Here is a 13,738-nt window from a genome sequence, read left to right as displayed (position 1 = left end):
GCAGATACCATTTGGCATAGCCAGCTGAAGCCAGACTCAGTAATAATGTCTTTTATTTTAAGTCAGTATTGTCAAACTCCTTTTGCTGTTGAAGATATTTCCACTTAGTAGTATTCAGTGGCTGTAGAGGCTGGCTTTGGTACATTTGGGAATACTTTGAGTTGGCAAATGTGGTCTGCTGTCCAAAATCCACCTCTTTTCAATCCCCATCACTGTGATGGATAATGTGCAGTGACTGTCATCATGAGTCTTTGACAAAGGGGGGGGGGGGGATAAAATTGCAGTTGCTTTGTTCAAACATACTGGTGGACAGAAAAGTTCAGATCTAATAGGCTGATGGCTGGTCTAGGCTAAGTTTTGCCAGTATTTGTAGTGCAGAACCTCTATCCCTGAGAATCCCTGCTTGCTGTTAAACTAACATGGATGTGCCTGGCCCTCCTCTTTGAAAACAGCTTGCCCCATCCATCTATTTCAAGCAATTAGTTTGGCAACAACTCACAACAGGTGGCATTCCATATCTTCCAAATCTATATTAGCCAGGCAAAGCTGTGTCATCATCTGGTATCCCTTCACAGGTTCCAGAAATGTTCTCTTACTCATGCCATCACAACAGATAGAAAATTTAGTGAAAAGTGGCATTGCATTATCTTTACACTAAAAAGTGACTTATGCTGATTTATGTTATGGTTAAAAAGTAGACAGCGATTACACTTACATTGATTATATACATTGTTGACATTGTTATACTGAAACCCTTGATGGGATGAAGATGCAAATCCTGTCACTTCATCTGCTCCACACTTCCATTTTCTTCCTCTCAATTCCTGTGTGTGTATATGTCTGTTTTGCCCAGGCAAAGAACAAAAGGTACCAGGTGAAACAAGCACATGTTGCATGGGATTTAATGCATTTAGGATGCTTAAATATATTGTATATCCTTAGAATGTCATTATATTAATTCTTCTTCAGAACAACTTTCCAAGCTTTCCTCCTCCCTCAACCTGATTAGCATCCTCTTTGCCGTTCTGAAACTGATCAGGGTTAGAGGTTTTGTTTATAGGTTAAATGTTATATAACCTATCAGCAAAAGTGTTCTTAGTCATCCCAGAAATATCAATTGGAAGACCAAGGGAGGGTGAAACATTGTATGGAGAACTAAAAACATAGTAATGTCTTGAGTTTTGTTACTAAGTGATCTAACTTGAAAACACAGTTCTCCGAGAGCAAGAAAAAAACTGGCCATGTTATGAGTGCAACCGACGGTTCATGAGCTCGGAACAGCTCCAGCAGCACCTCAACTCCCATGATGAAAAGTTGGACTTCTTTAGCAGGTATTTGTTTATTTGTTTGCCAAAAATTGATTTCCAAATTTTACCACTACTTGGAAAGGTTACTTTTTGGGCTACACCTTCCAGAATCTGCCAGTCAGCATAGACAGTGGGAGATTCCCAAAACAAACTTTTCCACAGAGCCAGTGTTGTTCCCTGAAGATTCCTCTTTGACAAAGGGGCTGGAGAAGGGTGAGAGGTTTCCCATGAGGAACATACAGAGATCAGTTGTGTCCTACTGACATTAAGAGGGTCCTGCAGCAGATATGAATGCCTCTTCTTTAATACTGGTCTGTTCTGACAAACCATTTACAGATGTTGTATCTCAGATCAAGGATGGGCAACATCTACCTCTCTTAGTGTTTACAGTATCTCTCATCATCCCTGACTGAAGCTTGATAGGGAGTTGAACTCCTACAATATCTGAAGGGAATAGATTTTCCACCCCATTTTAGACATTTGCTGAATCAAACGGATTGGCTAAGTATTCTAATGGCTAAGAAGAGTGCTAGGAGCTCCCTCCATTGCTTCTAATCCAGTGTTCTTTTCAGGGCAAGAGGCAGAGGGCGCGGACGAGGAAAGCGAAAATTTGGACCAGGCCGGCGACCAGGCCGCCCTCCTAAATTCATGCGCTTGGAAGTGGCAAGTGAAAATGGAGGAAAATGTGTAGAAGAGACTCAGGTATTGTTGGAGACAGCAGGTGAAAATATTTCTGTTAAATTTTAAAAATGGATCTGTTTAATTGTATTCAACTCCTGGTCTGAGACGGTAATAAAATTCATGCAATTGCATTCATTATTACCCCCACCCCAACCCCAGTGTAGAACTGACTTTATATAACATTATCTTTGGATTCAACCTCCCTCAAAACTTGGAGTCCCCCCAAAAACTAAAAAACACCAAATACTCGTCGTAATATGGCTCACAGTACTGAATCCCTTTGGGGAGAGAGAGCGGGTTAAAAATAAAGTCTTCTTCTTCTCCTTCTTCTTCTTCTTCTTCTTTGTATTATTATTATTATTAGGCAAACTATCAGTTTAGGAGTGTGTCTATGTAACTCAATGCCATCTTTCAAAGATAGGTTGTTTTGGCTAAATAGCAGGCAGTTACTTGGAACTGACTTTTCATAATTATCCAAGTCCCAGAACAAGGGAATTCTGTTTGTGGTCCTGGCCTCAATTACTACAGGTCAGAAACACTGAAAGGCAGGAAGGAGGAATTAACCACCGGCTGCCTGCTTGTTTTGGGATTTCAGGACTTGCTGCATTTCTCTAGCAAAGGGCAATTTGATGAAGCTGGGCAAGCCACTTTGAATGGACTAGACCAACCAGAACAGACACCGGTGCCACCAGAGACCCCTTTGGATCAACAGCCTGAGAGCCACCCGTTGCAGCTCCAACCACATGAACAGACTGTTGTGGCTACCCAGAGTATGATCACCGCAGATGACATGCGGCGAACAAAACGTATCCGGGTAAGAGAAGTATCTGGAAGCTGGCTGGGGTTCTGTGTGCACATTCCTCATTTATTTATGGGGCTTTTTAATGTATGGGTTTTTTAATAGTAGAAATTAAATAATCAGAGCTTTGCCTCTCAGTTCATTCCATGCTCAGAAAGGTTTTGCTGAGCACAGAATTAGTTTCTTTTAATGTCAAAGGTTACTTCAGAGTAAAATATGGCCCTCCTGACACTTGTCTCTTCCCTCTAGAAGTCGATTTAAGTCTCATTTTTTTGGAGAGAACAAGTGGATTATTATTATTATTATTATTATTATTATTATTATTATTATTATTAATAGTGCTTGCCTTGTTTGCTAGTTTCTCATGACATTTTACCTGCAATTAGTGTCAGTTTACAAACTCCTTACACCTAACACATTAAGCGGGACACATCTTACTGTATTTAACAAGATAGACTTCATACCAAGGAGCTCTGGCTTCTTTTGTGAATGCTTGATTTTTCTGCTATTTGGTGCTGTCCTTTTATCTTGAATTGCTCTCTGTTGGTAAACTTGGTCCCCACATGAACCGTTCCGAGTCCCCTCAGAGAGATGGAAGCGAGTTATAAATGAATTATTATTATTATTATTATTATTATTATTATTATTATTATTATCATCATCATCATCATCATCATCATCATCATCATCATCATCATCATCATCATCATCATCATTATCTTCCCCATGAAAAGACAACTTCACACAAATTGCTCTGTGCTTCTTGAAACACTGTGGGGAAACTGGCCACCAGTTGGTGCTGATGAGATTGATATTGTTTGATAATGCTTTGGCAGAAACCTTGTCCATCCAGGCGGGCAGGGAATGGTATTCTAAGCAGCCGGACGAAGTGCTGCGTCCTAATAGCCTGTTTGCAACACCATCTGTGTGGCCTCTTGGCTTTAGAAGGAGTTGCCAAAGAGGCACCATGACCTTGGCTCATTCCCATTTCCCCCACTAATCCAAGAAAGATTATTTTTAATCATAGCATTCTTTCTTGGGGCCATAGCCCCACTTTCCTCTTTTGTGAGATTAAAGTCTATATTGTAAACTCGGCATACCAAAAACAAATGCTTTGAACCTGTGCCTTTTTTGGCAGCTGCATGGTGCTCTTCTATCCAGCATATGAGGGAAATTATTCAGACAAGTAATCCTCCAAACTGTCCAGTTGAGGGGATCAGTTGATGCTGCTTAATGTCATTTCTTTCTCACCATTCATTTCTGCATGTAAGATTTCGAAGGAAAGCAGCTGCAAACAGGTCAGAGCCCCATTCATTTGTAGCATGAGATATCTTTTAAAAAAAAGTCTGTGGCTGCCTTAAAGAAGATTGAGCAAGTTTTAAGTCCATTATAGCAGGGTGTATTAAATGCCATTAAGGAGGTGGCTACAAAATATGATGGTATATTTAAGACTGATATTTTATATGCACTATCTTATTAGGACCAACTTTCCAAGATTTCATTAGAGACTCTTCCTTAGGAATTGTTGATCATGAGTTTGACTTTCAAAGTGCCAACAGTATTGAGCTGTACTATTGTACTTTGCATTTATGCAGCATTAGGCAAGTTCATTTGTTAAGTTGGTTGTTTTTCAAGGTTTTTTGGCATGGCATATTTTGCTGCCTTCTGACTTGCACATAGTTTATGAAAAGCCATACAGTTCATTTCATGCCCCAATGACTATTTAGATGTATTTCTTTCTTTGCCATGAAGACAATAGTTCAAGCTTGCTTTCTGCTGCTCCACAGACCAGAACACGAGTCAATGGATTCCACTTTCAAGAAAAGAGATTATGTAGAGAAGGCGAAGGAACGGATGTGCATTGGGACCAATGTTGTCCCGTCCTTGATGCACTATGGTTACATTACATAGAGGGTGATATAGGACTCTAGCTGATATCTCTCTTGTCTGCTGGACTAACATGGAGCTGTGAAGCTCTTATTGCAAGCCCCAAACCTGTGAATGCCTATGGGAAACAAGCATTTGCAGAAGGTAAAGCTTCTGCTTATGGTCTGCTTTTCAAAAAATATTTGTTTTCTTCTCCCAATGCTACTTGTTTAGTGGGAACTGCAGGTAGGTTTTTTTCCTTTCTGCTTTGTTCCCTTCCCCTGCCTTTCCTGTGTTCAGGAAAGGTATTATTATTCCTTGGGAAACTTCTAAGCATGTTTTCCTCACTTCCAGACTGAAATGGTGGAGTCTCTGGAGGGCTGTACCATTTGTTATTTCCGAATATGCCATTTAGTTCTTGTGCTCCGATTGCTAGGCTCCTAGGGAAGATATGAGCTAGACGATTCTTTTCCAAAGTGACTATTTATAATAGTTTTAATTTGGCGAGTGCTTCATGTGCTTTTATCATATTCAGTCTCTTAAAGTCCCTTTGTGATAGTTATTTATTACTCTCTTTTGCGGAGAGGTAATTAAGAACATAAAACATAGTAAGCTGTCTTAGGCTGAGTCAGACTCTTGGTCATTGCAGCTCAGTATTGTCTATTTGAATTGGCAGAGGCTCTCCTGAAAGCATTTTTTTCCAAGTCCTACCTATCATGTCTTCTAGTAATCGCTATCTAAGCAGTAATCAAGTTAGGCTCCGTTTAGTTTTGAAATCCAGTGAAGTCAGATGTTTTTCAGAGTGGGTTGGCATTATAAATTGAGGATAAAAGATAGTGATTTATTTCAAAACAACCAGGACAGGCTAGTCAATAAGCTATTATCTGCTCTGCACATGTTTTTCCATGGGGTGAGATGTAGTTCCATGGTAACTGGGCATCTATAAAGATACCATCAGCAGAAATTCTGAATATTTTAATTAAAATTTTTAACAGAAAAAAAACATACAAACAAATAACAACAATACATATACATACATAAACACAGACATATCTAACAACAATTGCATATCAAACTACACAACATACATCTCTAATTACATATAAGTTTAGACTACAAACAAACATACATAAATTGATTATAAAACTGGATTTCTTGATATGGTGGGATAAAATATCCTAAATTTCAGAGATTCCTATAATCATGGTTGATGGAAAAATGTTGCTGGATTTGGACAAGTTATCTGACATACTTGTATTTGACAGATTTAACAGTTTTCTCTTAAAGAATATCGGGAGAATATTTTACCAGATCCTGCGCTTCCTTCAATGATCTCAGAATGACATTCACGACTGTTTTCCTCCCTGTTTTATCATCTCAGCTTCCCTAAAAGCCCCTCTATAGTGCAGTAACACTTTGATAGTATATTCCTGCATGGCAGGGAGTTGGACTGGATGGCGTTTGTGGTCTAGGAACCTATAATTTGATACATGTGTGCCCAGAAGGCTCTAAATTAATCTTAGACTGCAGCCCTTTGTGCATCATAGGGAATTGTCTGGAGATTCCTCTTGAATGTCATGTTTATAATGGGACTTGAACAGGTTATGTAGTCTGCATTGGAAAAGAAATGAAAGGCCAAAAAAGGCACGGTGCTCATGCTGTTCTTCAGTTGCTGTATGATGTCCTATGGATCTGTTCCAGAGTTAAGACTTGAACCCAAAGCCAGCTCTCTGTAAGGGAATAGTGTGTGTGTGTGCAGATCCATGTGATGGCAACCTACATTTGCATGGCATAAGCCCTGAGCAGTTAGTGTTCTTCTGCGCAGCCAGCAGCAGTTGAGAAGCTTAACTTGATTTATTATTTAAGGAAATGTTGTAATTCCTTGTTCTCTTCTGTGGTGTCTTGAAGAGGCTGGGTGTGTTGCCTGAAGGAGCAATGCAGCCACATGGTTTCACAATCCCTGCAAGCCCAGTGGCTTTGAGCATCCACCAGGTAGTTGTTCCAATTACAAACAGGATTTGATCAGCCTCTGCCTTCCTTTATCCCAGCTAAACTTGGGAAGAAGAAAGCGTGTCCATGCGGGCTCTGTCCGCTGTATGGAGACGTGGGGAGCATGGTAATGATTAGCATCATTAAATACAATTGCACTCACTGTCTAGCTCTGGGATTTGGGTTTTTGTGTGTGCTGGTATGGATTGGAATTAATATTTAATGCCCAAGAAATAGAGTGGAAAACAGACAATGGTTAATAATAGAAGAGAACCTGCACCCTGAGAGCACATATTTTCTTTAGTGTTTTCTCCTACTCTGTAGGGGTGTGCAGAGCCCTGCTGCCTTTTCAATCTTCTGCTGAGCTGGTGTCTTATAATTGGAGATCTCGCGTACAAAACTCTAGAAATGGCTCCCACGCCAGCTACCCACCAGCATCAAAAATTCCTCTTTAATTACTGAAGCACATGGGACACTTGGAAGCAAGGCTACAACGCAAGCTGTGCGCGATTCCTCCCGCAGCCGAAGCCGAGATTAAGAGATGACTCTGCTGAAACTGATTAATTTAGAAGGATGTGGGAAAACATTTGCAGAATATCTTAGCACCATTTAAATGGGGAGGAAATTAAGGCACAAATCACATTTGAAAAAGTGTTCTAGCAGTTTGATAGCAGCATCATTGCCTTGAAAACTTATTTGAACACGGGTTGGGGCTCGTTTCAGATTAAATCAAGGTGAAACTAATCCAGTTTCATTATAGCAATAAGACTACATCTTTAACACATCCTTTTGGTCACACCACTTCTGAGTACTATAGCCACTAAAGTCCTCAAGAAGAATATACATTGACAAATTGTTCCAAAGCTATCTTTACTGATAGATCCACACTTAGATCTTGGCTTTCTTACATTACTAGAAAACATGGTGGTTTTTACTTTTGTGCAGTAATGCTCAATCTGAATTTAAGAATGTATTTGTAAGTAAAGAAGTGACTGGTGTCATAATGTAGCATACTTCATTTGTTTGCAGGGTAGAAAGATAGGGCACTGTAAATTTTATACGCAGGGAGAGAAAAGGCTTGCAAGTAACAGTTATGGTACAATTGTAGGGAGGACCACAGGTCCTGGCAATGAATTCAGCCTTCCTCTGATCCCTTGGGTCTGTGTCCTTCCTTGAATAATTACACCTTCTCTCCCCCTAATGCAATTATTCGGTGGTTACCCAGATTTTGTATGGCCTTTTCCCATTTTGAACGATTGAAATGCCTCTCCTAAGATGTAGTTACTGTTCTTGACAGCTCAGTTTTGGTTCTACTCTTTTAGCTTTGATGCCATCCTAACGCTAGATCTTTTCGCAAAATGTTTTCTGAAATTAGCATGAAAAAGATTTCCACTTTGGGGAAAGTGCTCTGAGTATTGAATGATTCTAGGTCAAAGATGGCTTTAAAGTCTATGAAGACGACATAGAGTGAGGATGTATTTTGGGAGGAGTACTTTTCAAAAAGATGTTGTAGTACTAGACATTGGTCTATGGTGGATCAACCCTCCCTGAATCCAGCTTGCTCCTCAGCAAGTATGCTTTCTTGTTCCAGTCAGTCCTGGAGTTTCCACTGAAGATGTCTTGCATATAACTTACTGATTGTATTGAGAAGGCTGATTGGTCTGTAGTTTGCAGGGTTGTCCTTTTTCCCTTTCTTTTTGTAGATGGATACAATGATTGCAAGCCCCAATTCTTGGGGATTTGGCCATAGTTGTCGATGCATGTAAAAAGTGATGCTAGGATGGGGTCCAGAAATCCAGATTGTTCTTGATGACCTCTGCTGGGATAAGGTCTTCTCCTGGGGCTTTTCCTGTTCTTAGTTGGTCAACAAGGTTCGTGATCTCTGTTACTGTTACAGGTGGCCACAGTGGGAGTTTTCTCATCACCAAGCATTGCTGTTTTTTTCTAGAGCCATGTTTTATCATGAAATGGTCAAAATACGGCAGCCTCAGTTTAGTTCTCTGGTCTTCTAAGGAGAGTTCATAGTTAATTTGCTCGAGGGGCCATTTATTTGTCTTTTTAAACCACCCAGGTTGGAATTTGCTCAGTGTTTCAGTGATTTCTATCTGCAGAATAAAATGTGGAATATGAGAAAATTATGAGTAAACTGTGTATGTATTGACTCATCTGTTCTTATTTCACATATTAATCGCAGTCAATTTTCCTGAGTTCTGCTGTTGCTGAACACAATTTTTTATATGGCAGAACTTTAGTCATGCCTTTTTTCAAGTTTAGTTAGTAATGTTCTCATGCCATTAGTACGTGATTGTGCACCACCATCATAAAAGTAAAATCCCTTTCTAGCTCTGCTAGAATCTCACAGTTGTTTCCTTAGGCAAATCCATTCTCCTCTGTTTCTCCATCCATGTATTGTATGTACCTAGCTATGCTGGCAATTTAATTTCTCAGTGTTTTTGCCCTTTCTTGGATGACTCTTTTCAGAACGCAGCCCTCCAGCACTTATTCATCCGGAAGTCCTTCCGTCCCTTCAAATGCCTACATTGTGGGAAAGCATTCCGTGATAAGGAGAAGTTAGACCAGCACTTACGGCTCCATGGTCGGGAAGGAAATTGTCCTTTGACCTGTGACATCTGCAACAAAGGCTTCCTTAACAGCAGTTCTCTGGAGAGTCACATGAAATTCCACTTGGACCAGAAGACCTATCCTTGCATTTTCTGCCCCGAGTCCTTTGACCGCTTAGATCTGCTGAAAGATCATGTGGCCATCCATGTTAATGATGGTTGTTTCACTTGCCCTACGTGTAAAAAGCGCTTTCCAGATTTTATCCAGGTGAGTAATTGTTGGATCAAAAGTACTAACTTCCTTGTGCTTCTTTTTTTGCTTACTTCCAAATTCTGAGAATCTGCAAATGGTCCAAGGTTAGCAAGCTTCCAGATGCAGAGATGAACATTTTGTATGAACATTTTCATGCTTTTATAGAGTTTATTTTGATGTACATCCAAGAACTGGGCAGGTTACTTTGCTGATTTAAACAAGATTGACCCATTAAAACTGTTTAGCTTTTAAATCTATTCAGTCACTGAATAAGGTTGTCATTATTGGAGTGTGATGAAACAAAAGCAGGTTTCTTGTCCTTTCTCTTGCTTTCTGATAAAGCTTTGTAGAGAGATGTGGGGAAAGAACCTAGGCCCCCGAGCATGCACCAGTGACATGTGCCTAGCTTGGTACATGTTCCTCCAACACATTGAAGGCCCTAGATTAGTATTATTTTTTTGTGTCTGAATGATCTCTGGATAGAGGAGGAGAATTTCCTGGTGCATAATCTAACGTCACAAATACAGAATTAGCCATAGAATATCTATTAAGTATTGTAATTTTAAGTTGTTTGTACTGTAAAAAATGGAAATCATTTTCTCTTAGCAGTATCCAGTAATGTCAGATACTTTCACTAATTGGTACTTAGCAATATAAAATTTATACAAAGTGATGCTATTCTTTTGTCCCCAGCCCAGTTTCCTAATTGGCACCCCGACCTTCTTTTTCCCATTTAAAGACTGGGGTTTCATGGATCTGGATAAAGAACCATTCAGATTGAAGCTGCTTTTTCTTCTTGTTTCCCAGAAATTTATAATCAAGTGCTAAAGCATTGTTAAGGGATTGTTCAATCTAAATTATGTTTTCTTGACTGCTTCAAGGTTTTCTTTTAGTCTTGTGGGAAGATAGCTTTCATCCCAAGAGAGGAATAATGGCAGCAAAAGCAAGATGGTCTCCCAATAATGATACTAAGTGGAATTACATTTATTTCTTCTGCTTGAATGGTGACATTTTGGGTTTTCTTCTCAATTCTCCCTGCCAGGTAAAGAAACACGTGCGTAGCTTCCATTCGGAAAAGATTTACCAGTGTACAGAATGCGATAAGGCTTTCTGCCGCCCTGACAAGCTACGACTCCACATGCTACGGCACTCGGACCACAAGGATTTCCTATGCTCAACATGTGGCAAACAGTTCAAGGTAACGCAGCTCCCATATCAGACATGTACTACAAGCAGTAAGACATCTTTCTCCCTTGTTGACAGGGCTGTCTTCTCAATAACAGGAGCAGTCTGCCAGCACACACCACTTCATACATATTGTCCAGCTTGCTCATATGCAAGTACGTGGGATGTGTTGTAACGCCAGCTGTTTGTGAGCAAGCAGTTTGTTGTGGACAGCTACGTTTGAAATATTACAGATATATGAGTCAGGCATGTTTTCCTTTCAAACCAGAGGAAGGCACAAGTCCAGAGCATATTTCTGCCATTCTGTTGCATTTTTTTGCTGTGAAATTGGCTTTTCAAAGTAGCACACAGAAATTGCTGTTCTACACAAGTTTACTTTTGTGCTGGTCCTTTATAGCCTATTTGTAAGGAATGGCGAAGAACCATTTTTATAAAGCTTTCTGTCTGCTAGCCAGAGATGATGATGATGATGATGATGATGATGATGATGATGATATGGATGTGGATGAAGTCTTCTGGTATAATATTAGACCTATTACTAGCACTCCTATTACTACCATTATCATTGCCTCAATTGTCAAATCAGTTTATGTGTCATAATGCTTATCTTTGTAAATGAATATATACGTCAATCTAAGAGCATGTTCAATAGACTGACATACCGTTACTGGCTCACCTACTAGTAAGATTTAAGTGGAAAAGATTGATTCATCTTTAATAATTTTATCAACCAATCCAATCAATTAATTGGATTTTATATCTTTTATTCAACAAATAGAACTGACCAAATAACGGGTTCTAAGTTTTCTGCACAGGTCCTAGAAATACTCATTCAGGCTCTAAACTGGACTTTCTGATCTTCAGCTATGTCTAGTTTTAACTCACCACATTGTTTTGTCTAGCCTTTCTAACCAGAAGAAGCTAACGTGGTTGACTTTGCTTTTCTGTCCCGCAACACCTTTCCCCTCCCTGCAGAGAAAAGACAAACTCCGGGAACACATGCAAAGGATGCACAATCCAGAAAGAGAAGCAAAGAAAGCTGACCGGATTACTCGCTCCAAAACGTTCAAGCCTCGGATTGCCTCTACGGATTATGAGAGCTTCATGTTCAAGTGCCGCCTGTGCATGATGGGTTTCCGGAGACGAGGCATGCTGGTCAGTCTATGGATTTTCTATTCCATTTCAGCTAATAGTATTAGATAAGAGGTGCACACGCGCATTCAGAACAAGGGCTGGAGAGGAACAGAGACAACAGAACATTCTTTGCAGAAAGTTCTTTAGGCCATCATCTTGATTCTTGTCCTGCTGCTGCTGCTCAGTCGGTCATTTCCGACTCTTCGTGACCTCATGGACCAGTCCACGCCAGAGCTCCCTGTTGGTAATCGCCGCCCCCAGTTCCTTCAAGGTCAAACCAGTCATTTCAAGGATACCGTCAGGCCTGTAGCGATGGGGCGGTTTTAGGGGTTCAAACCCCCCTGAAATTTTTCAGGTTATAAAAAAACCTGGTTTACTCATGAATTTTAACTGGTTAACCAAATCCCCATGCCAAGTCTATGAGACACAAAACATTAAGAGCCCCTCCAGGCACTATCTCAAGCAGATATTGACAGGTTTGTAGCGGGGGGGGGGGGGGTGTGTGTGCTAGGGGTTAACCCCCCCCCCCCGAAATTTTCAACCCCCCCCCGAATTTTTTTTCTGGCTACGGCCCTGGATACCGTCCATCCATCTCGCCCTTGGTCGGCCTCTCTTCCTTTTTCCTTCCATTTTCCCCAGCATCGTGATCTTTTCTAAGCTTTCCTGTCTTCTTATGATGTGGCCAAAATACTTCAACTTTGCCTCTAGATTCTTGTCCACATTACCTTAATTATTGCAGTTTTTCCCCACCATCCTTCTAAGAAATGTTGCATACGAGAGGTGTTGCTTTGCTGACCTCACAACTACCAAATGAGGCTAGTCCAAGTTGACAGAGTAAGTGACTGGTCCAGGGCTTATTACTCGGCTGAGATGCCAATTGAATAATGATATATCTCATACATCCTTCTTAGGTTTTCAAACCTAGAGCCTATCTGTGTGAGTAAGCAGCCCTAAACAATTTATTGACACAAGCTTTGCATTTGGGGGGGGGGGGGCAGGATTTTACATGTTTATTTCCCCTTTTTAGATCAATGGGTTAAAGGTACCATTGTTATATACTGCAGACAAGTCAAAGCACTGCAAACACAGCTTGTGTGCATCCATTCTATATTTTGGCAGGTGCCTGAGGCAGTTACTGTCATTGCCTCGGCTCATATTATCCACCGTCCTACCACCCACCTGTTTTTGGCAGTTTTGCTGTGGCATCGTGAGTGTAGGAAGAGTTATGAACTGAGCATAAGGCTGAAATGATGCCATGTACTGAACAAATCATTGATCCATTCAAGTCTTGTTCTTGCTGGATTTGCTGCCTCCAGTGGCCCTCTGTATTATCCTTCTAGTCATTTTGATTAAACGTTGATTTAATCCATCATCCCATCCTAGTCCTAATGCTGGAAGAGGTATAATATTGCCTATGTGTAGCATAGGGCTGGCAGCCTGGAGCACTGCAGTTTTGAATTACAGCTCCTATCAGAATCCATTACTGAAACATCTGAAGAGCAATGGGTTCCCCAGCCCTGGCATTTATATAGTAGCATCCAAATAGTACATTTTATATCATGTATTGAGTACGCTGTGTAACAGCCTTCTAAATCACGATAGTAAGTAAATATTGCTGATCGGGATCTCCAGGTTCATAGATAATGTAAAAATAAAAGCTGAAAATTCTCTATTTTGCTACTATCATTTTGCTTCTCTTTCAGTAATCAAATCATATAATCTGATCTAATTTACTAACATGGATCAGTACTCACTGTTACCTGGTGCTAATTAATAACAATATTTGCAATAAATTTCTCTATCACTTTAAATATATCAGAGTTACTGGGACAGATAAATTATTATTAATAATAACAACAACAATAATTTGAATTTATTATCTGCCTCTCCTTATGACTCGAGGTGGGGCAAAACACAGTTAAAACACATTATCATAATAAAATACATTCAATAAAAGCATATA

The 13,738-nt window shown here is 40.2% G+C and overlaps 1 protein-coding gene across 1 annotated transcript in view; it reads left to right on the top strand.

The window, feature by feature from the left end:
- The window catches only part of prdm10 (PR/SET domain 10), a 55,163-nt gene that overhangs the window by 29,667 nt on the left and 11,758 nt on the right, over positions 1–13,738 (top strand). Inside the window, exons 9-14 of the mRNA XM_008114345.3 lie at positions 1,214–1,331; positions 1,880–2,009; positions 2,584–2,802; positions 9,124–9,471; positions 10,499–10,654; positions 11,617–11,796. Coding sequence (XP_008112552.1) covers positions 1,214–1,331; positions 1,880–2,009; positions 2,584–2,802; positions 9,124–9,471; positions 10,499–10,654; positions 11,617–11,796 — 1,151 coding nt within the window. The remainder of the gene's footprint in view (positions 1–1,213; positions 1,332–1,879; positions 2,010–2,583; positions 2,803–9,123; positions 9,472–10,498; positions 10,655–11,616; positions 11,797–13,738) is intronic.

The sequence above is a fragment of the Anolis carolinensis genome, unplaced genomic scaffold (genome assembly GCF_035594765.1).
Source record: "Anolis carolinensis isolate JA03-04 unplaced genomic scaffold, rAnoCar3.1.pri scaffold_8, whole genome shotgun sequence".
Classification (NCBI taxonomy): domain Eukaryota; kingdom Metazoa; phylum Chordata; class Lepidosauria; order Squamata; family Dactyloidae; genus Anolis; species Anolis carolinensis.
This window is presented reverse-complemented; position numbering and strand designations above follow the sequence as displayed.